The sequence below is a fragment of the Empidonax traillii genome, unplaced genomic scaffold (assembly GCF_003031625.1).
Source record: "Empidonax traillii isolate 1590-97213 ecotype Southwest subspecies unplaced genomic scaffold, ASM303162v1 scaffold455:size476776, whole genome shotgun sequence".
Lineage (NCBI taxonomy): Eukaryota > Metazoa > Chordata > Aves > Passeriformes > Tyrannidae > Empidonax > Empidonax traillii.
In genome coordinates this window covers 323,187-348,676 of record NW_020955648.1, presented here as the reverse complement: position 1 = coordinate 348,676, position 25,490 = coordinate 323,187, and the positions used below count along the sequence as shown (strand labels likewise).

Here is a 25,490-nt window from a genome sequence, read left to right as displayed (position 1 = left end):
AGCTCTCCAGAGAGGAGAGGCTTATGCTTAATTGTTTGGGTCCGTTAGGAACAGATAGGATGAAGCTCCTGACGTGATCCTCTGGCAGCATAGCTGGAGTCAGAAGAAGAGATGTCATGGGCTTACGCATCAAGGGCTCTTTCTCATTATCAAAATCCAGTAATATTGCTTTTATAAACAAGACACTATGGCCTAAAAGCCTGGATCACACCTTATCGCCTGGGATTGTGCCTCATTGAGTCTGGGTTCTCCCTCTATCCCTCAGGGTGCCTTAAAGCTCAGGCTGCTGGCTGCCTGCTGGGCTCTCTCTACCCTTTCCAGAGGGAACACACCTTGCTGCTAGGCTGTGGCAGCGTATCCTCATGTCAAAGTCCTCTTCATCGGAGTTTTGCTGGGCAGAGGAAGGCACCTGGGAGAAACCATCATCTTCTGAGCTGTGAGAGTCATTCAGTGGGATGTAATCCTTTCCTTCCTGGTAGGAAGAACAGTGAGTGGCCTGGCAAGAAGGGGAAGGCTTTTGCACAAGACAGAGTTTCACAAGCAGAGACTGTCAGAGCTGGGAAGGAAAACTTCTGGTTTGTGTATTTTCTTTCTCTGGGACAAAATATCTGGCTTGAGATTTCTATGCCCTTTGCATTAAGTAGCTGTGAATGATGCACGGAGATGTGAGCAGGAAAACAACCTAATCCCACAGTTCTTCACCTTACATGGACAGAGCACTGTGCTCCAGGGCAACTGTGGCTTAGTCACTGTGCCTTAGTCATGCATGTGAGGGGAACCAGTGTCTAAAGGTTAAAGTCAGGGACGTCAGGATGAGAAAGTACACAAGCATTTAGCTATCGGCTTCTGAAAGGGATAGTTTTAAAAGAGCTGCATCGTAGTTAAATGTCCTGTTGAGCTACTGCATGGACGTGATTAGTAATAGTTTCAGAGAAAACTGTATAGCTGACTGCTGCCATGTCACAGTTGTTTTGTTCACATGGTCCTGACATTTCAATCTCAGGGCAGAGTTTCAGAAACCCTGGTCAAGTCCTGGTTTTCATTATGCAAGCGTGTGGGAAGCAGAAGTACCATGGCCTTGACTCAGCTGAAGAATTTCAAATAATCATCTGGGGATTAGGATGGAAATACTGGAATGACGAGTAAGAGGGCATCCGCCCTGCAAGGAGTGGAGTTGTATGTGGATGCAGCTAGAGGGCTGCCAGAGAAATGAGTTCTCCAACAGCTCTGGGAAACAGATCACTGATCCAGGTATCCCTGTGTTATTGGTTGGCCTATGCAAGAATATTGCAGTGACCACAGAATCAGTAGAGGGCACAGTGAGAGAGAGAGAAATGGGAGAAGAAAGAGCTGTCTGGAGCTGAGCATAGACACAGAGAGGTTTTCACCTGCTGGACGTTTTCCTGAAGAAGGTTCCCCAGTATCTCCACGAGGTCGGAGAAAGTCGGTCTCTCCTTGGGATCACCGTGCCAGCAGCTCAGCATTATACGGTAGCTGCCAAGAAGAGATGCTGGTTTTATGCCACAGAAACCCTGTCCCACCCCTCTCCACAGGTCCTGCCCACATGGTTCCCACAGTAGCTGCACTGTGAAGGAAAGCTTGGCACCCCCAGCACACTGGCCAGGTGGACATGCTGGAAGGGTGTTGGTTTGTTATGCACTGAACGTAACAGGGCGTGAGGAGCTGATTCAGGCACCTCTGATACCCTTTGGAGCAGGAAAGCACAGTGCCCACTTAGAGACTCATCCCAGCATGAGCATGCAAAGGTACCTAGAGAGCTCCAATCCGAACCTATCTGGCTTGCTCTCCAGGCAGCTGCCTCGAGTGAAGGATGTGTTGGCCCATTCCCCACCCTGGCTGAAAGGTCTACATCTCACAGAGGCGCTTCTCCTGTCCTAGGCTGGGATCTGGAAGGTTTCTGCCCTCCCTCAGAGGGCTCTGCTCTGACCAATGCGGGATCCGTGAGGTTTCTGACTCACATTTCTGCCGTGGCGTACTCTGGGGCTCTCATCCTGGTACCGTCTTTGAGCCTCTGGCAGAACTCCTCGTTGATCTGGACTCCAGGATATGGAGATGCCCCTAAAGAAAGTTCAGAGAAGGGTGGGAACATGAAACGTACCCTCAGAAACCAGTCCTTCTGAGACTGCCCTTCCTGCCAAAACGCCAGGAGATGTGGTCGTTTCTCATGCACAGCCCAAGTCCTTGGTGTGCTGCCCAAACCGGCCACCTCTGCACGCCTGTGTCCCCATCACTCTGTTCATGGGGATGTGGCCTCCATATTTTTTTTGCCTACACTGGTGTCACTTTCCATAAGCCCTTAGATGTGCTTCAGAATGTCAGGGCCTCCTGCACAGACTCACCCACCAAGCTGCTGTGTGGGTAGAGATGCTTCTCTCAGCAGCACGATATCCCCATCAGCACTCACCCAGTGAGAAGATTTCCCAGAGAAGGACCCCAAAGGACCAGACATCACTCTGTGTAGTGTAAACCTTGTCAAAGATGCTTTCTGGAGCCATCCACTTCAGTGGGAGACGGGCCTGCAGGAGGAAGAGGCAAGGCACAAGCATTCAGTCAGGCACGTGAAGCAGGACAGCCCTTCTTGTTGCAACGAGATGAAAGGGGTGAAAGGAAATCAGAGCTGACAGCCCTGCTCCTCTCTCTGTGGAGGAATGGAGGTTTGGTTAGGTCAGAGAGGGATGGAGACACTGGTGGAGGAGGACAGGACGTTTGGCCATGCAAGTGGTTCCACTCCTCTTTCCTGATGTTTTTTGTCAAGGGGGCCTAATCTGTCAAGGCTTTGAGAAGATGGCACTCACACTGCCTTTCCTGACATAGTCAGGGTCCTTGTAGATGTCCCGGGCCAGGCCGAAGTCACAGATCTTTACCACGTTGTTCTCTGACAGCAGGATATTGCGAGCTGCCAGGTCTCTGTGGATGCACTGAGGGCACACAAAGAGGATGGGGCAAAATCAGAGGGACAGGAACAGCCATCAGAAAGTGCAGAGCACCTCCCAACCCCCTGTGAACCTGAGCTGTAACAGGGAAATGGTGAAAGTGGGAAGGAGCTAAGAAAAAGGGGATGGTTAAGGAGAGGTTGAAATACAGGAGGACTAATTTCCCATCTTTGTGTACACATGACTACCTCAGATTTCCTGAGAAGTGTGAGGTAGATCACGGAATCTCTCTGTGTGTCACCTGTGAAGTGGCTGTAAGCAGGTCTTCTCTCATCAGGCAGGCACAAAAGATCAGGTGGGCAAAGGAAAGGGTGAACTCACCTTTCGAGATGCCAGGAACTCCATGCCACGTGCTACCTGGAAGCTGTAGCAGATCAGATCTTCCATTGTCAAGGGACTTTGCCACAAGTCATCCACTATCCAGGAGTACAAGAAAATCATTAGACAGTGAGCATTCTGTTGTCCTGCTTGCCTCTCTCCAGAACTTGTGGGGTACAGACAATCTCTCAGTGAGACACAGCTAGTTCTCAGTGCTAACTGGAGTAATCAGCTCCCCTCTACGATTTTCTGCTTAGGTGGCAGGAGGCACACAGCAGGAACCTGCTCAAGTGTGAGGAGAATGAGTCCAGCCTCCAGCACGTGTCAGTTAGACAGAGTTGTGGGGAACAGGACTGGAACAGACTTTGAAGGTCAGCTCATCATCCCTGTCTCCTAGGGAGGACCCACCGAGATCCCCCTCAATTCTCCTTTCTTTAGGCTAAAAAAACCTCAAGGAATTTAATCCTCCCTTCTGGGTTTATATTACAAGAGGCAGGAGATGATGTAACAGCCCTCCCTGTTCAGGGAATTGCCATGCAAGAGTGATCAGCTCCAAGGCTGGGTCCCAGCTCCCCACTGATATTCCCTACCCATTCCCCAAACTAGCTGAGTCTGGTGTTGTTGTGGTGGCTGGAGCTTTACCTTCCTGGATCGGGTGTGCTGTCTGGCTCTTGTGCATGAGGAAGCGGTGGAAGATGGCACTGTCACTGGTCCCGGAGCGGCTCCTCCTGTCTGCCCTCACAGCCTCCACGATGGACTGCACCTGGATACGCAGCCTGGGAGACTTCTCCTGGCAAGGGGACCACACCAAAACCCTCAGCAGGCAGCACACAGTGTAACCCCTGTAACCATGCTCTGCACAGTCTTTTCCTGTTCCTAAACTGATTTCCCATTGCAGAAAGAAGGACAGAGGGTGTCTTTGTCACACTGTCAGATCATGTATCAGGCTGCAGATGAGACAGGTCCCTAAGGGCAAAGGAAGCTACTTACCCTGTAAGGACTGAATCCTTCCCTCTTGGTCCGCAGGTAGTTGGAGAGGTTTCCATATTTGCAGAACTCAACAATAACCATGAGAGGACCTGGTGAGAAGACACCAAAGGTCAGGGCAAGAGGTAAGGGCTTGAGCTGGTCAGAATTTACCCCAACTCATGTTATGTGCAGCCCCACTGAGCTGTGACATCTGCCCTAAGTGCACACAAACACACTGACAACCTCCTCACACGTCCCTGTGATGACACGTATGGCCAGCAAAAAAGACACGGGACAAGCACTGATCTCTGGGAGCAGGCACAGCCTGTTGCCCTGGGATATTTACCATTGGGTTTGGTACAGGCACCAAGCAAATTCACCACGTTGAGGTGATTCCCGATGTGAATGAGGATCTTCAGCTCTGACATCAGTGCCTTGTGCTCGCTCGCAGTAGCTCCCTCTGGAAACACACAGACCATGTCATGATGCCTCCTTACAGCTCTTCACTCCCCCTCACCACCCTCCCCTTAGCAGCACGTTAATACGAGTCTTGCTGAGGAGGCTGTGCCCTCAAAGCCTCGGTACATTTTGTTATTGCATGTTCCCACATGAAATGTCAAGCCTTGTCTGGAGATCCCAGGATCCCTGCTGTAACACGTACGATGCTCTCTGCAGGTGCAGGGACCCCGGGCAAAGGACAACACAATCTGTGCCCAACAGATTTTTCCTTGTGATAGTTGTGCAGTGAAAAAGATCACTTGAGGCTTACATACAGATGCACCCGTTTGAATCTCTGCCCTTTTGGCCTCCAAACAGAAATAACGAGCCATAAAACAATTAGGAACAAAAGACATCTGATTCTTTTCATCACAGTTGAAGATAGGAGCTGTCTCAACTCAAACCCAGATATCTTTTTATGATTCCAATAGCAAGCACAGTGTCATGCCCCTGCCATCTCTCTGTACTTCATCTTCTCTCGAGTGCCCAATTCGCATCAATTCTTGACCCTCTGTTTTACCCTCAGGGTGTGTTCTCTGTTCTCTTTTGTGTGCCTTTTTCATACTTCTCAGCTTCCCCGTATGCATTTTGTCTTAGTTGAGAGTTTGTCAGTTTAGCCTGAGAGACAGAAGCATCCTCTTGAGCTGCAGCTGATGGGCCAGGTGAGAGCCATGCCTCAAAAGGACTGTAAAGCAATCTTGCATGACAGGCTTCCCCCTGCATTGCTGTGCAGAGCATCTGTACACTTGCAGTGGTAAGCAGTGCTCAGACGAGCCATGACTCGCTTTCCACATACAGGCCACTGACTGCCAGAGACTGCCTCAGTGCTTTGTTTGGTGCCAAATTACAGAATAATGTTTTGGATGCCTGATTGAAAGAATAGCTATAAAAGCTTAAAATCTCACTCTGGATTGACCAGGCTTTGGTTGCAAAGCCAATTTAGCCCCCAGAGCTGGGTAAGAGCTGCAACCTCCTTCCTTACCCAGCTCTGAATCTGGCCCCTAAACACGAAACACAGGCACGTTTGGAAGAAGACAATTGGGAGCAACACTTCTTTTAGTGACCTGCCAAAGAGGGGCTCCAGATTTCTGTTTGTCCTTTGAGACAGATTTCAGTCTTTGCCTTTGAAGACAGATAAATTTCCTTGAAAGCTGAGTTCCCAAAGTCTCCACTGTCTGTTCTGCCACTTGCCTCCCAGTGCAGCTGAATGGGGACAAAGCATCCACGAGGGGAAGACAAGAGGATCAAGTGGGTTGAGGCCAAGAAACCATTAATTAAAAGACAGGCATTTGCAGGGTGAACATTTCCTGGCAGGTGCTTCATTCATTGCTATCTACACACACTGCATGTTTTGCTTTGCTGTCCTCATACCTTTCAGCATTTTGACTGCCACAGTCTCACAGCTGTTACTTTTATTGATCCCAAATGCTGATGCTTCCACCACCTTCCCAAAGGCACCATGACCCAGGACTTTACCTGTGGACAAGGAAAGAGGCAGTGTGAAGAAAGGCAGATGCAGAACAAGCAGTATAGAATGAAAGAAAACAAAAATCCCAACAGGAAACCATGGGAAGAAGAAAGAAAAAAATATCATAAAGGAAAAGGAAGGAGTGGAACAAGTGCCCTTTCAGGTGGCTGCTTGCTGTGTTGGTGAGAATAAGAGAAAGGATGATGGGAGGAACTGAGACAGAGCTGGCATGGACAAAGCAGAGGAAGGAAATGGTCCTGCAGAAGTGAGGGGCTGTTTGTTGCCCTCAAGCAACAAGTTGTTGTGTGTGGGAAAGATAAACATGACCTCTTGCAGCAGAGCAGCCAGGACTAATGTCACTGCTCTGTGCCTCAAAGGTAGTCTGCTGCCCTTTAAACCCTGCCAGACAGAGAGCAGGGACTGCAGGTGGCTGTCTCAGCATGAGGACAATAAAGGAGGCAGTCCTGGTCCTGAACTCGGGGTACCTGCTGTGAACTGGACTGCTCTGTCCAGACTGCCACTTGGAGAATGTGGGGATGTGTTTTAAGGCATGCCTAGGGGTCTCCTGGTCTGTGACACCTCTGTGGGTACTTTGAGAGATTCTGGGCTTACAGTTGGCTCAGACCTGTCCACAGTCAGACCCAAACAGATTTCCCAGGCATAGCTGGGCTTTAGGGATAGTCTGGGGAAGAAGATGGGAAGCCTGAGGCAGAGAGAAAGATTAAATGCACAGAAGTGTGTAAGAAACCTGGAGGGTGAGTTTGAAGGGCGGGTGGGAAGTCCTGACCACAGCATGCAGTGGCAGGGAGGGGTCTGGCTCACCGAGGCGCAGGCGGTCTCGTGGGAACTCCCACTTGCTGGAATCATAGGGCAGGTACTCGCACTGTTCCTCCAAGGGCACCTCGCCGGGGTCCATGATGATGGAGAGGTAGCCTGTCTTGATGTCTGCATGGGCAGGCTGCAGGAATCAGCCAACACAAAGGGTGAGGAGGTGCCCTCCCTGCCCTGGGTGCTGAATTCCAGAGGGGATTTGGATTCTTTGCCTGCCTTGATTTGCTACCCCCTGGCAAAGACCATCCCCTGTCACCTCCTTTACCACAGCCCTTATGCACCCTGTCCTTGGCAGTGAGAGCACTTGAAGCATCGCTCAGTGACCTTTGTTTAGTGGATGATGTCACACAGCTCCACATCACTGCAGTGGTGTTGCCCCAAGCCCTGCTATGCCACCTCCCCTGCCTGGGACAGAGACAGTCACGTACCCTTTTGATGTTGCAGAAGATGAGAATAAGAAGGATCCAGAAGAAAACAGCGATAACCCCAGTCCCAATCAGGATGACAATCTCCACGTTGGTCCTGTCATCAGAGCCTGTGGAATGGGAGGGAAATTGTAGCTTCAGAAATTCCCACTCTGTGCCCCAGCTCAGCCATCCCTTGTGGGGATCAGGTGACTGGGGAAGTGTTTGCCTGAGCTAAACATGCTCTGGACTACAGATCCTCCTGTGAGAGCACCATGCCACCAGCCCCTTTCAAGGGGCTTTCACTGCCTCCCACTGTCACAGGAAAGAGGTGTGGGACCTTGCCCACAGCTCTTACTCCATCCCTTCATCCCCAGGGGAGTTGTGGCTGCTGGTACCTTCCACGGAGACGCTGGCTGAGGAGTTCACACAGCCCTTGGCATTGCAGACGCTGCACAGGTAGAGCCCAGCATCCTCCTCCCTCACCCTCTGAATGCTCAGCCTCTGGTTGAAGTCCGCCAGGTCAATCCCTGAAAGGCACAGAGAGTTGTGCTGGTCACTCACGGGGGGAGAAGATTAATATACTGGACTCACTCAGGTTCAAAATCAGGATCCTATTTTTTTGCTGATTCATTTTAGATGTCAGAATGAAATCACAGCAGCTGGTAGAGGCTCTTCTATGGTCTGATGGCCTCAGAAATACCCTGGGGCCTTCCCCAGGAAATGTATGGAGGGGACAAATCTCCAACTGAGCATGCTGGATTGGGGCAGTACCCAGGCAGTTCAGCTGGTGTGTCAAGTTCTGCTTCAGCTTCAGGATCTGTCCCATTCCCTCTGCAATGTGCCTGGATCCTTCCCATGTTCCTTCCATGAGATCTGGGTTGCTCTCTGCTTAAGCAGAGATGCCAGGTACGGGGCTGAGAGTAAGAATATGAATGATTTATATCTCTCTGCTCTCCAGCTGCACATGCACATGCACAGACAGTGCTGAGCCAGGCCCTGGGGCATAGACTTGGCCAGTGAGACTGCATCAAACTGGGACAGAATTTGATTAAAACAAAGAGTCTGGCCAATTCAGAGAACGAGTGCCTTTGCCTGGGTACAGCAACTCCCAGAGCTCAGCAGTGCTCAGCTCTCCAACGGCTGAACACGATGCCCTGCCTTTGATTCACCCCCAGCCCACTGTACCTGACACTTCTTCCACCAGTTTCTCGTCTTTGTACCAGCTGATTTCAGGAATGTGGTTGCCGTCCACCTTACAGCGCATCTCTATGGAGTCGCTGACGTTCACCCAAATGTCTGTCAGGTTCTGCTTGAGGCGGGGGATCTCCAGGGCTGGAGGAGCAGCACAAAGAGGAGGAGGGGAAAACGGGAAACTGATTGATCAAAGGAATATCTGTGTTCCTGGGGGGCTTTGGGTCTCGGACCCCTGCTGAAGGGTGTCTTGAGAACCCAGGTGCCCTGCCTTTGCCACCTTGAGTTTAGCTTGCTTGCGTGGCTTCCCCTGGGGACGGACTGGGAAGCTCATGGCAGCAAGAGCACCAGCGCTCCTCCGTCACTCCCACCAGCCCTGTGGACCCTCACCCTGAACAGAGATGTATTTCTTGTGGCAGTGTTTCTCCCGGGTCTTCCTGTTCTGCACCTCACACACGTAGTCCCCCTCCTCGTTCAGGGAGATGTTGGGGATGGTGAGCAGCAAGGTCGCATCGTTGGAGTCGGGCTGAAAGCGCAGTTCCCCCTGCATCTTGGTGGCATAGTGGTGGACGTTCTTACAGTCCAGCACAAGGGGATTTCCCTCTTCATCGTGGAGCTTGGAGAGGTTCAGGCGATACCACTGCAGGTTCTCATAGGTGTAGTTGTCCGCATTGCAGCTCAGCTGTAGGTCCTGCCCCTCTATGGGCTCTTCCGAGGGCTGGGATTCGATCTCGAACCCGTCTGGAATGGCTTTCAGGAAGGAAATGAACATGTGAATGAGTTTTCATGGCTGAGCTGCCAGACACAATGGAACTGGCTCCTCAGGCTCAGCTCTCTGAGATCCGCCTGTCCTCAGGGTAAAGAAAACCACTGCAGAGCAGAACTGTGACATGCAAACTGCTGGCAAGCACAGCTTAAGCCCAGCGAGTGTTACTGGACATTCTGAAGTCCCTGGCTCAAATTAAGATGGGGTCACAAAGCAAACTGGGGAAATCTCTGGGGAAAGTTGGGCTGCTACTGATCTCAGCTCAGCTGCACCCTTTGGTTTGCACACATGCCTGCTTTTACACACGCAGGCAGTGACACAGCAGCCTGGACAACTGCACGTGCAGGGCATTCCTGGAGCAGCCACTGAAGATGTGCACCTGGCTCTACAGTGGATCTGACAGCACAGGCACTACCACAAGGGCCATGGGCCCAGCCTTCTGGGGTCTGTCTGGAAGATAAACCTCTGCTGTGTCCTTGCTGGGCTCCCTGTCCCAGTGGACAGGGAGAGACTCCTGCCAGCACAGGGTACTGCTGACAGGAGGCTTATGCAGCCCCATTTGGGCCATGACTCCAGCCCACACCGCTGGGCTCTGGCTTCTATGAACTCATCTTCCTCCCACCACCAAAATCCTATGGGGACTCCACCAGGGGCTCAGGCCAGCAGGACCCAGCCTGGGAGTGGGTCGGGTGGTGCCACTAGAGGATGCTCTTGGACCAGGCACATCCCCAGAGCAGAGAGCTGTCTAGGCCTGAGCCAGCAGTTTGTCCCCAGCCCAGGACTTGCCCAGGACCTGCCCGGGCTGCTCCAGGACCGAGGCACAGGCACCCCCGGCTCACCTGCCTGCCGGTCTGCCTGCCAAACTCTGCCTGTGCTATCTGCTGCTGGCCCTGCTTTCCTTCTGGCTTCCCAGTCACTGCTGAAGGTCCTAACTGTGAAGGGCAGGACCCAACAGGTGTAGGGACCTGCCTTTTTCCAGCAGAGAGCTTGGCTGGTGCAGGTAAAGGGTAGGTTTGCAGTACTCACTGGTCACATAGAAGTAGATCAGCCGCTCGTCTCGACCCACTTTATTAGAGGCAATACACTTGTACATGGCTGAGTTGTTTGCCTCCTGGATGGCCAGTTTGCTGACTGTCTGATGGGGGAAGAGAGCATAAGGAGGAGTTAGAAAGAGCAAGAGAGAAGAGGCAGGCAGCAGGCAGGCAGCAAAGCAAATAGCAAACCTGGCTCCAGGCAGCAGCTGTACCTGTGAAAGGGTTATACAAAAATAGCCCCTTATTCAATAGCCCTTTGTGCATTTCAAGCCTGAAAGTTGGCTCTAGCAACAACAACACGATTTTATTTCCAATCTCTTCTCCTTCTTCTGGAGCCCAGTCAGCATAGATGCCTCTCCTTGGAAGCAAAGTTCTTGCTGAGTCCCTCGGGTCACCATGGGGACAGTTACTGTCCCCCTTGCTGTGCTCAGCAAGGGGGACAGTAACATGATGCAGGTCTGAGGGGATGGCTAAGCTCCTGCCAAGCTTTATTTATAACAGTGAGGAGAATGGGAAAAGACACCAGGGCTCTGACTCCCTGAGCCCTTTGCCGTTAAGTGACTACTTAGTATCCTGTAGGTTCAGTGGAATTTACAGATACTTACAGACCTGCTAGGACTCCTTTTATCCATAAGGAGAAATCAAACCTGTGAAAGCATCCCAGCTTTCCCCAGTTCAGGAAGAGCTGTCATCTTCTTACTTAAATTCCATGTGTACATAGACACGGTCCTAAAAGCTTCCTCCTCCATCTCTCTAGCCAGACATGACTAAGATTGGGCAAACAGCCAGGCTGCCATCCTGGGAGCATGGACCCAGGAGATGCTGCTTCCGAATAAGCCAGGAAAAGCAGCTGGGGAATAAGGCTGCTCTCCTCCTCCTGCTGGCTCACACTGCACATGTGTGAGCTGCCGAATGTGTTACAAGCACTCCCCTTAGAGGAGACCTGCAGTTTGGAGCTCCAGTTTAAATAAGTTAATCATATGCAGAAAGCCCTCTAATGAGACAATGTCTAAAATGCAAAAATAATGTGTTTCTACTTTGCCTTACAAAGGGGGAAACTACTTTGCCTTTACTATTCATCCCATAGACCTGGGGAAGCATTTCCTTTGTAAGTGGCAATGCATTAGCTTGGGTTAACCAGAAGCAACAGTCATTCATTCAGTGCCTGCTCAACGCAGCTGAAGTGACTTTATTACCAGTACTTCTGTGCATTGCCTTTTCCGTTTCTTGGGGTTATTCAGTACAGCTGAAGTGACCCTATTGCTGGCACTTTTGTGTGCTGCCTTTCCTGTTTCTTGGGCATTTTCCTTCTAATCCTCAGTGTTATGTTTGAGTTAGGGTTTCTGGATCTGACATCATCCTGCTACCTGCAGTGCATGTGCAGTGCACTGCACACCCTGTGGCTCGTTCTGGCCTTACCAGATAAAATAAAAACCAGGAGGATGGTAAAAGAAGACAGACAGAAAGGAGCAGAGGGAGTGAAAGCAGATTTGAGGACAGAGCATCCCACTCTTTTCTCCTAAAGCTCTTGCACATCCTGGGATGCACAACCTAATTTGAAGCTCCTGGACAATTACAACCAAACAGATGGAAAGAGAGGGACACAGCTGAGGAATAGGAGGAAGAGAATGAGGAAAATAGGGAAAGATCAAAAAGCACCAAGATGAATGCCCCATCTGGAGAGAGACACAAGGGCTTCTCACTCAGGAGCTCCCACTACCCCTGCTTTCCTCCCTGGGGGACACCAACCGCTGCCTCTCCCTTCGGTTGCCCTGGGAGGAGAAGCATCTGCCCTTGCCACTCTTTTGGCTGAGTGATGAACTCCCAGCCAGGCCAGGGGACAGGAAGTGCCTTTAGAGGTGTGTAGGAAAACAGGAAGTGACTTTCGGAAACAGGGGCCCATTTGTTTGTTCTGCATCCCTCTGTGAGCGGCTGGTGCCCGACACCAGCGGGAACAGGAACCCCGTCACGGCGCAGACCTGACACTCGCGGCTACCAGAGAGGCAGAAAGAAACAGGCAGCAAGCAGGTCACACACTACACACTGCACTGAGGGGAGAGAGATTCCCTCCAGAAAGGAAATGCTGTGATGGAGAAGTGGGGTCTGTGGAGCACACGTGCTCTCACTCACAAACCTGCAGTGGATAAATGCCACCATCTCCATACCACCCTCACCCCGCTGGGCTGGGGACAGCTGGGTGAAATGCCCCACCAGAGACACACACATTCCCAGAGCCAGGGATTTCCTGGCCAGTTTGTGGCTCCTGCTTTCCTGCAGCCCAGGCTGCTCTGCAGGGTTTGGCTCTACAAGATCAGCCTGTGCTCAGAAATGGCCAAGGGAGCCCTCACAACACACGCCCCTCGTGCCCTCCCCAGCTGGATGCCCTGTGTTCAACAGCAATCCATGCAATCCCTCCTGTGCAGCCAGCCCCAGTGGGAGCCTCTCTGGTCACAGGGTAATTTCTCTGAGATGACAGCTCTCCCTCGCCCTGGGGCTGCCTGGAACTGCAGAGCCCCAGGGCTGGGAATGGCCGATGATGGTTCATTTCAGAAGCAGAGGTGTGAAGCCCTCCCCAAATCTGTCTCTGCCTGGCTCCTTTCCAGCCCACTTTTGCTGGCTGATGGCAAAGGACCCCTGTGCCTGTCTCCAGCTCCCTGCCCCAGGGTGGGTTTGGGATACAACCTCACCTTGTTACGCCCCTCCACGAACTCCACCCAGGTGTCAATGCTCTCGATGGGGTTCACTGCATCCTGCTGTGTCACATCTTTCCAGTCCTTGCACTCAGGCATCCGGTCCCTCTGATGGCGTCTTGCTGCCCGATGCCTGCTATTGCTAATCCAGCAGCCAGGAAGGAGCAGGAGAAAGAGGAGAGAGAAGGAGAGAAGGTCAGCTGGGTAAAAGGCAGCAGAAGTAGCTTTGTGTCTGAGGATTGATGTCCCTGTCCTATAACTCTGCAAAATTTCCTGGGTTCTTTCAGTTACACAGTTCTGATGTGCTTTATAAGGGTGCTCTGCAACCACTAGTGAGGCAACAATCTGTACACTGGTGAGCTGTGTAAACAACAGGAAGCTAGAAAGAAGCCTCCTGCATCCTCTGGAGCTATGCTAGGCAGAAATACGGTGGCCCTGGGAGACAGTGCTCATAATTCACGGGCCCCTCTGCTTCCTGACAGGGCCACAGTGCACTTGCATGCAATGGAAAGCTCTCTGTCGTCCCTGGCTTGGCAAAAGCCTGCAAAGGGCTGCAGGACCCGCCTTCCTCCAGGCACCCTGATGTCCTCCACCCCGACTGCTCTGGCTACAACTCCCCACCATCCCTTTTTCTTCTTCCTGTGAGGCTGTCACTAAAAAATGCCACTGCAGCCCTGCCTGGTGCTGTCCCAGCTTCACAGGGCACAGGCAGTGAGCATATACCCTTCGTGCCTACCTATTGGTGCTGCTGACACAAACACCCTCCTGGAAAACCATCCAGAGATCTGGCACTTCCCCAGGATTCAGCAATTCTTCCCCACAAGCAGCAGCTGCCTATGAGCACTTTTACTTCCATCATTAACCGGAAGACAAAGGACGGAAAAACCATGGGGACTTCAGGGCAGGAACGGGGTGAGCCCCAGCTGCTGTCTTGGGGTCTCACCAAGGGGCTGGGACAGTTTCTCCTGCAATCTGCCTCAGTTTCCCCATTAGCATAACAATCAGTGGTTTTATCGCAGGTTGCAGTGTGGCTGTGCCGTGGACATCCACTGATGGATGTCGATGGCTGAGGATGCAGGGGACACTGTGGAAGTCGTCGGTGTCTGGGATCACCCAGGCTGGGCAAAGCTCCTACATTGAGAACAGGTGTGTCCACTGTGCCTCCCCACGGGGGAAGTGGGTGTACAGTACCCTGAGCTATCAGTCAGTGCTGTCCTCCTCGTGCCATGTTGTGGGGGGGAGAGCAGAAGTGAGACGGGCTCTGGGGCCCAACCACAATCACAAGAAGCCCGTAATGCTGAACTGGTGGCCTGGGAAGACACAGGTGTTGGAAGAAACGGCACTTACAGGCTGCGTCGGGAGAACATCCGACACGGCATCCACGGCCTCCACTGCCACTGGATCACCTCTGGCGCTGGGATGCCATAGACAGTGCAGGTGAGGGCCTGGGGGCTCTTCTTGGAGTAGATGCTTGGGGAAGAGGCTTCCTTCTCATGGATACGCGGAGGGACTGCAAGGATCAGAGGGACACCATGAGCAGCTGCAGGCTCAGCCACTGCCTCCCCATGCGAGGCACAGCCCTTCCCAGAGCTGTCTATGGAAAGCCTGGGCACTACAGCTCTCAGGGCAGCTCAGGCCTGCAAGGCACAGCAGGGTTATACTTAGGCAGATTCAAGTGACATCATTTCTCCTTCCTCTATCTGGATGCTGCAGGGCTCAGAGCACTGTCTGGCAGCCCCCAGCACAGGGCCACAGAGTGTGCTGGAGACACATGTCCAAGCAGCAGTGCCCTTCCATCTGGATCCTGTATGACAGGGACCAGTTTCTGCTGTGGGAAAATTCCCTAGCAGCTTCCCACCCAGAGGAACCGCTCCTGATCAAGACTTCACGTGTGTGGCAGCTGCCCTGCCCTCAAGTCCGCCTCAGTCAGGGTCACCCTCAGTAGCATCTCCAGCTGCAACTGGGAAGTGGCCCCTGAGCAGGGACATACCCTGCCCAAAGTGATGGAGCCAGGAACAAAACTGTGCCCTGCCACCCAAGCCAGAAGAAACCAGCCTCACTGTAACGAGACAGTCCCTCAGCAATGGGGCAGGAAGACATGATGTAGGTGCCAACTGCTTTAGGACAGCAATGGGGACTTGGTCTTGGTGCAGCCCAAAGGCTGGGGCCGTGGGCTCAGCTCTGCCCCCCCGGCCCAGCCCTGGCCCTCCCTTACCATTGACAATTAACTGGAGGCTGATGTGCTTCTCCAGCCCCGCCAGCCTGTTCCGCAGAACCAGCGTGTATGTCCCGGCGTGCTGCTCCGACACATCCTTGATCTGCATTGAAGATTGAGATTGCTTGGGAATTAGCTTTCCATCCTTGTACCTGCGGGGAGGCAGAGAGAAAATGCAGCCATGGGGAGGAAGTGTCCCACTGGCAGCTGGGCAGGGCTTTGCTGGTCCCCACTAGAGCGCAGTCGAGGTGTCCCTTGCTAGCATTGAGGACCTCTCTGGGGAGGCCCCTGGGCCTTCCCTGAACCTGAGTTACGGGTCTTGTGCATCAATTCATATGTATGTGTGTGAGGTTGGGGATGCTGTAGCTCTGCCCTAAGCAGTGAGTGAGTGCAAAGCTCCCAGCTGCAGCCAGCTCTGGTGCAAGTGCAGCACGATGTTGCATGCAGCCCATCCACTGCCTTGCACCTCTGGGCAGCAGAGGGACAAGAGGGACAGCTCCTGTGGGTGCTCTGCTTTGCCACTCCAGACAGTGCAGAACTGCCAAGACAAGGCTGTGCAGCTGAGAGCCAGGGCATTTGGGAGAAATGACCCCCATGGGTGGAAAAAAGTGACCACAGAGAGACACAGCAAGGGGGCCAGGCTAGGCTTTCCCATTTGGCAGAGGAAAGGAGAAGAGGAGAAAGTGGCTCAGGCTAAGAAAGGTGAGTTACCACTGGAAGTCTGGTGGGGGGTAAGCCACGACTTTCACTGGCAGCTTCACGGCTTCGTCTCCTGCAGTGGCTTCTATCACCGGGCCCTTCCTCCACTCCACGTTGATGAAGGGCTTTTCTGCAAGAAAAAACGTGAACATGGAGGGGAGCACAAAGGGACAGGCTGTCACCAAACTCTGCTGCTCTCCACAGGGCCCAACAGCAAGGACCAAGGACAAGGCAGGGTGTCGTGGCAGGGCAACTGAGATCCTGGCAGCTGAAGAGCCGCCTCTATCTCCCTTTTGGGGACCACTGGGGACACAGGGAGATCGGTGACTTCCTGCTGCTGGGACACAGCCACCCAGTGCCAATGATGCCCTTGTGCTCCTGCAGCTGGTGCCTCCCAGGCCAGCCATGCCACAGGGGCGCTGAATCTGCTGCAGGGCCATGAGACCCACGTGTCCTGCCATCCCACTGTGTTTGGGCCTATCTGGAGTCGGTACCTCTCTCCTTTGTCATCTTGGTACCTTGCTGAGCGTGGTGCTGGGGCATAGAAGGGCCAAGGGACTGGAGGAAGGCTGGGTCTCACTCCAGCAGAGTGGATGGGGGTGCAGGAGCTGCTCTGCTGAGCCTTGGGACAAGCACAGCCCAGTGGGATGGGCTCTGCTGCAGCTCAGCTCTGGCTGTGGCTCTGTGAGGCAGAGGAAGGGGCCGTACCGTGTACGATGACATCGGTGCTCTCCTCCAGCATCTGGGCGCCGGTGGTGGCAGTGCATCTGTACTCGCCCAGGTCCTGCTGGCTGACATTGTTCAGGGTCAGGATGCTGGAGAGCTCCGTGTGTGTCTGCAGGGACCGGCGGTCGGACTCCACCACTGCTCGCTGTGTCTGCGGGAGATGACAGAGGGGAAGGGGATGAAAGACATCGGAGGGATGGGGCTGTGTGGATGGGCTCCTCACAGCTCTGATTCTTGCTGCCCAGTGCTTGCCTCTACCTGGACAGGTTTCTCCGCAATGGACTGCCATCCTCAGAGACTGAAAAGCAGCATGTCCTATGTACTGACTGCCTGAGGCTGAAGTCAGAGCTTAGCACATGTTTTGCTCTTATCTGCAGCCCAGGAACCAGGCTAGGAGCCCTATAGCTACATGAAGAAAGTGATGCCGTCAGGGGACTCCCCTGTCTCATCATTCCCAAGAGCCAATGGCTAAAACAAGGGGAAAACACGGTGGGGAAGGGACCACCTCGCAGGCTCTTGGTAACGAGGGCTGTGTTACTAGAGTAGCTCTTTTTAAGCCAATTATGTTTGCTCTGGATTTGCACTGGTGGATTCGAAGCCAGTGTTTTCCCAGGAGAGCCTCAGAGCAATAACACCTTGGTAAGGAGGGAGCTTTCTGCCAGGAAAAGGGGTCTTCCCTCTGTCTGCCTTCTGCTGCAAGAGAGAGAAGTGGGAAAATACTCTGCCCAAGATGTCCAGGGCACAGCATGGGTAGAACAGCGAAGCAGAGCCCTGTGAATGATGTGAAGAGGGAACAACAAAGGGGCAGGAGGGGATGACCCAGACAGAAATGGTTCAGAACACAGGGAGCTGCTCTGTTTGCTGGTACCTGTTTTCCAGGGTAAGTCCACTGGAAGCGGACACCAGAGTTGAACTCAGCCCACACTGTGCAGTTCAAGACCAGCTTCTCTCCCACCAGCAGCTCCATGGCTTTCTTGGGATACAGCTGGATGTCGTACAGCTCGCTCCCTGATGCAGAAGAGGCAACAAAAAGACATTTTTGATCTATTAATTCTTTGACTCAGACTGTGCAGTTACAGGAGGTTCAGGTATGACCTCCTGCTGCTTGGTGTATGTTTCTGACACACAGTAGAGGAGGTATAAGCACCATGCAGAGTCTGTGTAGCTAGAGAGGACCCCAACAGTCTCCCAAACTGCTCCTCTGCACCTTCCCAAATATTCACCTGCTATATGGATGATGAAGAAATTGGATTTGAAGACCTTCTTGTCGATGACAGTCTCACACTGGACAAACAAGAAGTCCCTGATCATGTGTGTCGGTACCTGCACTCCCTTTTTGTTGTCCCAGAAGATGCTTTTCCCGTCAGGGTGGATATAGAAGTTTTGCTGGAAAAATCAACATTTTGCCAACTGAAATAAGAGGGTAACAACATTCCCACCCCACCCCTTCCAGACTTTACACTGGCTAACACGTCCCTTTCGTGGGAAGAAATGATGCAGCATCTGTGCTGGCCTCCTGCCCTCTCCCCTCGAGGGTTTGCCATCTAGGAATTGCCTCCCCTCTACCCCGAGCAGCCGCATCCTGCACCATGAGCCTCTCCATCTGCAGAGCAGGCCAGAGACTTCCAGGAATGGAAACTTCTAGAGATAGCTAAGGAAACTGATGCTGGTGTCCCAAACATCAGCCCCACTGGGATGAGTGCTGACCTTGGGTAGTGTCCTTCCCGGGCAAGGGAAAGGCCCCTGGCCCCCAGAGTGTCCCTGGAGGCCTTTGTACAATAGTAACACTCATCCTGGAAGGATGTATTTGCATTGTAAAAAAAAAAAAAAAAAGGGAAAAAAAAGGCAAAAGCAAACTGATAACAGAGCTGTTTTTAGCCTTGAGCCCCAGGGCTGCAGCCTCCTCCCCTGTGGGGATGCCGACCACCTAAAGGGGTTGTAGATCACAGAGACCAGGCAAACAGGGGATGCTGTGGGGAAATGGGTTTAAAACAAAAGTCTTGTTTTGTTTCATAGAGCTTCAGGGAAGAGAGGCAAGGTTGGCAGGAAACCTGCGGGGTTTGCCCAAGGGAACTGGACAACACAGCTTCAACCAGCAAATAAAACAAGGAAGCCAGTGGCTTGTACTTTCCATGGAAAATTTATCCCATGCATTTTCCTTTCCTGGCAGTGCCTGTCCTGCTCCCACTCAGGCAATTACAAATGCAGAACAAATGCAATACATCTCAGCCCAGAGTCTCCCACTGGCCGAGCTCTCACCGAGGTCAGTGTGACGTTAAGATCAGGGATGGACACAAGGCATGGTACCCAAGTGTTCTCCTTCTTGCTGATGAGGAGGGTCTCTGGCTTGTTGATAAATGGCTGTTCAAAATCTGAAGGAGAGATACAAGGAGAACAACAACTAAACAGAGACAAGGAAAAAACGGGAAAAGAAATCAACCAGTACAAAAGGCGGCTTTCTGACTTTCTTTAACACAGCGTGAGCTTGCCAGGGGGAGTGGTGTGGAGCTGGATGGCCCCATCTGCCACGTGTGACTGTCAGAGGAGACACCTGGAGCTTGGGAATGCAAAGGGAGCCAGCCGGCTCCTCCGCACCAAGCGCAGCACCGGTGCAGTGGCATTTGTGTGACGTTTGGGCAGGGCTGGAAATGACCTCCCCTTTCCTGGCCCCCTCAAGGTCTCCGCCTGGCTCTGACCCTTTGTGAAGCTGGTGTGCTGTGCCCTGGGCTCGGTGCCTGCCCAGCTGGTGAGCGTGGCCCCGAGGCAGGGGCGCTGCGGGGCCGTGCCGCCCGCCCTGGTGCAGCGCGACCTTCCAGGGTGAGGAAGTGATCCCCAGCGGAATGGTATGCAGATGTCATCCTGCAGCTCAGATAAACAGATGAGCTGAGCTTTCCAGGGCTGCCACCCCACTGCCGCCCAACTGCTGCAGGCACAAATATTGACAGGAAGAGCAAAAACCACCCAAAAATAATCGTCGAAATGACTTAGCAAGGCCGGGGATGTTACACTAAACTCAACAGAGAATGAGCAGTGACCCAGGCTGACCAAAGGGGATGAAGACAGAATTGGAAGAGATAAAGAATTGTGAGGCTGCTCGGTGTCCTCTGGCAGAGCCTCCGTGATGGATGATTTATTCTGTAGAATCAGCCCCTGCCTGCCCTTTCCCACAGGGACTTATGCCTTGTGGGATGGTCTGAATAGACACTGGTCCCTAGTGTCTCCAAGGCCTGGTGTTGCCAGTCATGTCTCTGTAAATGTCCACCCAGCACATGGTCATGACTGGCTCTGTTCATAGGAATTGTCCCCTGGGTGAAGGCAGCTCCGTAAGGAGGTGGTGGGAGACACAGGGCTGCCTCAGGGACCTGCTAGGGGACACTTTATGGCTTCTGGTATGCTGGAATCAGACCAAATGATCCCAGTCACCTTCATTTCTTTAAAAACTACATTTAGTCTTTATTCACCTGGGTTTCAGTTAAACCACTGATTTCAAGGGACTGTGGCATGACATCTGTTTGTCCAGCCTGAGACTTTTTCACTCTGCTACCCAACCCTTAAAGATACCTCTCTAAAAGGACAAGTCAAAGATGAATTTGGAAATTATCCCCACTCAGGGATTGTGTAGCTCAAACCACATTGGGCACAAACCAATCCAACCCAGTGCTCCCACTCTGTTAAGCGTATGAGGGAATTTCTTTAACTTTTGATCTATAAAGCTGTTGCTTCAGTGATAGTCATGCTACAAAGACCTACTCTGTATGAACGTCTTTTTTCTACATCTTAGGTGAAACAAGCCACGCTCAGAAAACTGTCTTGGTCAGCTGTTACGAAAACACGGATTGCCCAGAGAGTTCTTGTCTGTTTCCTGGGGTCTTGTGCTGCCACAGGATTTCTGAAATCACAGATTTGTTTCCCAGTGTGAACATGTTCCTCATTCCTCTCCTGGGCATGTGAGAGGGAGGAGGTGCACAAATGCCAGAGGTGAGAGACCATGAGGTCCCCTTCAAGCTCAGATGGCAGCCAAGAACTAACTGATTTACTGGGCTGGTCCTGCTGCCAATGAGCTTGTGATTCATGCACTAACTCCCCGCTCTGACCACATCACAAATTTCCTTGAGACTGCCTTAATGGGTCGAATGGGAATAATTTAGCATCTTCTTCATTAATATATGCTAAGCTTTATGAGATGTGGGCTGTACATATCCTATCCTACCCTGATGAGGCATTCTGTGTGCTACAGTGCTATCTGTAGTTGTAATAAAATACACACCTAACCAGGCACTTGGGAAGGAGAGGTATGTGTGGAGAGTTCACTTAAGAACTGAGCTGCAGGTAAAATACAAAAGAACCCATTTTTCCAGCCAAGCACAGATATTTTGTTCCTGGCAATTCCACCAAGCTCTTAACATGAGAAATGAGGTTGATGGATAAAGCTGTGGTCTGATCATGCTGTCTCCAAACATCCCTGACACTTACATCAGCCCTTCCAAGCTCTCCAGGGACAGTTTCACATTGCAGCCCAGTTCAGCAGGAACAGGCAGGGCTTTATCTGGATGTTCTGCAATGGTTACTGTTTGCCTGGGTTTTCCTGACATGTCCCTTCTCCTGCCTGAAAGCCTGTCCTGTCTGGAAAGGCGGATTCTGAGGTTTCCTACATGCTTGACAGCCATAACAGGGGACAGCCTGATTGGAACCAGCATGAACACGTGCTGTGTAGCCCTGTGCACAGCAATGCTGCGAGGTGTTGGCAGGATCTGCTGCACACACGCTGTCCACAGGCACTGTGAGTCCCACGGACCCTGACAACGTGGGATTTATTGCCCCTAAGCTGCACCATGTGCACACTTGCTGCTCTCTGGTAAACAGGAGAGACACTACTGAGCTGCAGAGAGGCTGGAGGTGAGAGAAGGTGGATCAGGGGGCAAAGTGGCGTTTGCTGGATCACAAAGAAAATCAGGTTCTTACAAAAGCACTCAAAAGCACATAAGTTTGTTAGGCTGTACACATTTTCAGCGTGTGTAAGAAACTCTATCCTATTAAAACACCCTAGAGGGTCTGAACACCCCTGTCCAACTCACAGATGTCTGCGATCCAGGGAAGCTCTGTCCTGTTTTAGGGTGGGCAGCAGAGCCCACGGGGAGAGGAGGCAATTGCCCAAACAGACCTCAATTCCTCTCCAGCAGCTGTCCAGCTTTTCCGATTTGCCCCTGCATTTTTCTCTGCATAGTTGCAGAGGCAAATTTGGCTTTGCCCTGGGACTTCTGAAAAATGCATCTTATATGTCATGACCTGCCTGGCTCATGACAACTGCACCAACTAATAAATGGGGGCGGAAAGAGAAATAGCTCAGCCAACTGTTTCCAGGGGACAGGGCTCATTTATCTTGCTTTGAGCAGTGGGGGAGACGGCGGAGGGGGAACCCCTGGGGCATGGAGAGGATGAGTACTGGCCCTGCTAAGCTGGGGTTCCAACCCCAAGCCCGGTGAATATTCCTCTTCCTCCTCCTCCAAAATACATCTCATAATCCTGCCTGTGCAGGCAGCCCCTGCACAGTTTGGAGAGGAGACAGTGTGGAGAGGAGTGGATCTGCCACTGTGGAGTGGTTCGAGCCATCAGGCCCAGGGACAGGAGCAGCTCATGGTGCATTTGTACCACTCAGCCTCTCTCTCCCTCAGTCTCAGCTTCATGGAATGCTATCATCCATAGCCACCAGCATCTTGGGGAGCCCCCAGCTGCCCAGAAGATAACTCCTGTGCTTTTTTTAGTGGTGAAACGTCTCTGAGACTGCCTAAATTCCTGCATTCCAGCCTGGCTGGAGCAATGCCCCCAGGATGGGACGAAATTGAATCTCAGGCGCTGCTGCCATGGACGGATATTGGTTCCCTGGAAGTGCAGGGAAGCATCCCTTGGCCCCTCCCCAGGCCTGCAGCAGGAGGGGAGGCACTTTGAGGTTTTTAATCTTTCGGACATTGTGGTGCACTGGCTGCCCCCGGCCCCCCAGCCTGCAGGTTCATCCCTCCGATGGCTCTTACCTCTCACAAACACGTAGGTGCCCACCGCTGTGGTGCCCTCGATTTTGGCGTCAATGTACTTGTAGTAGCAGCGGTAGTAACCCGTGTCGTTCGCCTGCGTCTCCGTCAGCACCAGGACTTTGCAGTACGGCTTCGTGCCGGTCCCCTCACAGTCCTCCTCTCGGATCGCCCGGCTGCTGCTGGGGGCTGCTGAGGCCGCCAGCTCGGCCTCCTCCTTCCCAGCAGGGTCCACCTTGCCCCCAGGCCACGACCACTCCAAGGGGTGCTGTCCTCTAGACGTGGGCAAAGAGGAGCATTAGCTTGGGGCCGAGCGTGGTGGACGTGGCGGTGACCCCGCGCTCACCTCCCCGTGGCCCAGCCAGACACCACCCTTGGGCTGAGGCACGGAGGGACGACCATCCTCCAAGGGAAAAAAACAGGCATGAGGAAATGGCAAGCAGCTTCCCTAATCACTGGGCAGGCAGAGGCTTCTCCCCTTCCCCAGGCCACCTTTCTGGCCATGCTAAGCTGTAAGGTATCAGCCCGCTCACAAGCGGGACCCTCCGTCCCACGACACTGTCCTACTGGTACGAATGCCAGGACAGGGAAACACACAGGGCCCTGAGGGAAAAGCTCCATTTATTCTCTATTCCCTCTTGTTATTAAAAGGGTCCAAAGCTATTAGGGAAACACATGGATGTGATGATTTCCCTTGGCTCAGTATAGCTGCTGGCTGGGGCTCATGGTGTGATGAATGGAGTGGGAAGGAGAACGAGGGAAGGAGAGCAGACTGGGAAGAAAATGAGAAAGAGAAAAGCAAGAGGGGAGTCAGGGATAAAAGACAGCACAGGGAAAACCAGGGGAGGCTCAGCTGACTGCTTTCTGGCCAGCTGCCAGCTGTTTCCTTCCCTGCTGCTGTGGGAGGGGGTTCCCTTGCTCTGCACAGCACCCTGCAGCCCCTCAAAACCACAGCTGGACTGGGGCTGCCACCCCTTCCCACCTCTGCAGAGACACTGAGCTGCAGACACCTCTCCGAGGGCATGACCACTGAGCCTGCTCGCCAGCAGCCCAAAGACAGACAGAAAAGTCCAGGAACACAAGAAACCCCCAGACAGAGTGTGCACGTGTGTATTTATAGATAGCCGAGGATCTCCAGAGCAGGAGCTCGCACACGCCAGCCTAGCTTGTTATAACTGCACTTGTTTACTACAAACAAAACAAGCTTTTATTCCATGCTGGAAGTTTCCTTCTATGGAATCCGAGTCCCTTTCAGAGGAAGGCCTAGTCCCCACTTGAAAGTTTGCCAGTATAGCTGGAAGTCACTTAAGTACGTGAAAAAAAAAAAAAAAAAAAAAAAAAAGAAGGAAAAAAGAAGCCATCATAAGGGACAGCTGTGGGGCAAAAATGGCCTTTTGTCAGCACCGTTGGCTCAGTGAGGGGAAACTGGGTTCATCTATTATTCGAGTTGGGAATAGACATGCTGGCACACGCAGCTCCTCTGCCAGGGCTCTGCCAGGGCAGCTCTGAGGGCAGATGCTTTTAAAGTACAGCCAGACCGTGACTGTCAGCGATAGCTGGATCCAGACAGCAAGGGACAGTGAGGAGGAAGCGAGATAAGGTGCCATTGGAGGGCACAATGGCTCAGATGCAATGAGGACAGGATTTCTCTCCAAGCATAGGGACAAGACCTGCCCCTTTGTGTTTTTCTTCAGCTGCTAATTTATCTTCCTGTAGACTTTGCTTTCTTCCAGCTCTCTGCAGACGAGTTCGGAGACAGTGTGCTGTGCTCGCCTCGTGTCACCAGGCACAAGGGCTCTGGAGGCAGTGACGAGCCCTTGGGGACAACCTCACAGCCCCTCTGACCCAGCTCAAACTGGTGCATTCACTAAAAATGCCATCAGTGCCTGAGGCAGGACTGTAGGTGCAGCTCCAGCAGTGTGCCTGTGAAGCACGGGCAGGCTTCTCCAAGGTATCAGAGTCTCATGAGCACTTCAGTAAAACTAAGAATTGAATTTTGAGTTCTTCCCATCCTATGCATGCTCAGGGAAAACAATAGTAAAACTGATCACTAAACCAGTAACATCCAGGGGTCTCTGCCATGGCCATCTCAGCCCAGAGCTGAGAGCTCCAGACCTCAACTGTGCAAAGGAGCCCCAAAGCCCTTTGCATTTGCTCAGGCATTTTTGGCACTCCACATGGAGGAGGGTAATTGTACAAGTCTCCAGTGTTTCCGCTTTCTGTTTGTTTACCCACTGGCATTTTCACACGTTATCAGATCTACTTGTTTCATTAACCAAGGCTTGCAGTCACCGAGTGACACATATTTATACAAACATGGATGGGCCAGTGCAAACAGACGTGCCAACCAGCTCGTGGGCGGCTCTAACACAGGCATTCCTTGCATATGTGCTGCTCAGCCAGGATCAGGGGGGGCACAGAGGTGTGGGCATTACTGTGAGTCCAAGTTAGCATCACCAGTGGGTTAAGAGGACCAGAAGAAGGCAGGAATCGGGACAGGTCAGGCTCACATGGATTTATTTCTGTACCTACTCTCTGCATTTGGGGAAAGGTCCAAGCAGCAGTTTTGGACGGTTCCCTCCCTCCTATCTGTCACCTTCAAAGATTTATTCCCAAGTTGTTTTCTTTCAGCTCGGTGATAATGTGCCTCTTGGCCATGGAGCCGGCTGATGCCAGCTGGAGAAAGATGCACTGTAGG

General features: G+C 52.5%; 1 protein-coding gene across 3 annotated transcripts in view; it reads right to left on the bottom strand.

Moving 5' to 3' along the window:
• Positions 1–25,490, bottom strand: part of FLT4 (fms related tyrosine kinase 4) — a 55,828-nt gene that overhangs the window by 6,584 nt on the left and 23,754 nt on the right. For all 3 annotated transcript variants that reach the window (XM_027895306.1, XM_027895307.1, XM_027895308.1), the window contains exons 3-27: positions 22,796–23,067; positions 19,026–19,138; positions 17,990–18,152; positions 17,635–17,774; positions 16,749–16,917; positions 16,053–16,170; positions 15,342–15,493; positions 14,474–14,636; positions 13,124–13,268; positions 10,429–10,537; positions 9,027–9,386; positions 8,631–8,777; positions 7,841–7,972; positions 7,467–7,573; positions 7,030–7,165; positions 6,111–6,215; positions 4,588–4,701; positions 4,263–4,351; positions 3,915–4,062; positions 3,276–3,370; positions 2,817–2,939; positions 2,426–2,537; positions 1,980–2,079; positions 1,389–1,494; positions 333–472 (exon numbers count right to left, since the gene is read on the bottom strand). In XM_027895306.1, coding sequence (XP_027751107.1) covers positions 333–472; positions 1,389–1,494; positions 1,980–2,079; positions 2,426–2,537; positions 2,817–2,939; positions 3,276–3,370; positions 3,915–4,062; positions 4,263–4,351; positions 4,588–4,701; positions 6,111–6,215; positions 7,030–7,165; positions 7,467–7,573; positions 7,841–7,972; positions 8,631–8,777; positions 9,027–9,386; positions 10,429–10,537; positions 13,124–13,268; positions 14,474–14,636; positions 15,342–15,493; positions 16,053–16,170; positions 16,749–16,917; positions 17,635–17,774; positions 17,990–18,152; positions 19,026–19,138; positions 22,796–23,067 — 3,558 coding nt within the window. The remainder of the gene's footprint in view (positions 1–332; positions 473–1,388; positions 1,495–1,979; positions 2,080–2,425; positions 2,538–2,816; positions 2,940–3,275; positions 3,371–3,914; positions 4,063–4,262; positions 4,352–4,587; positions 4,702–6,110; positions 6,216–7,029; positions 7,166–7,466; positions 7,574–7,840; positions 7,973–8,630; positions 8,778–9,026; positions 9,387–10,428; positions 10,538–13,123; positions 13,269–14,473; positions 14,637–15,341; positions 15,494–16,052; positions 16,171–16,748; positions 16,918–17,634; positions 17,775–17,989; positions 18,153–19,025; positions 19,139–22,795; positions 23,068–25,490) is intronic.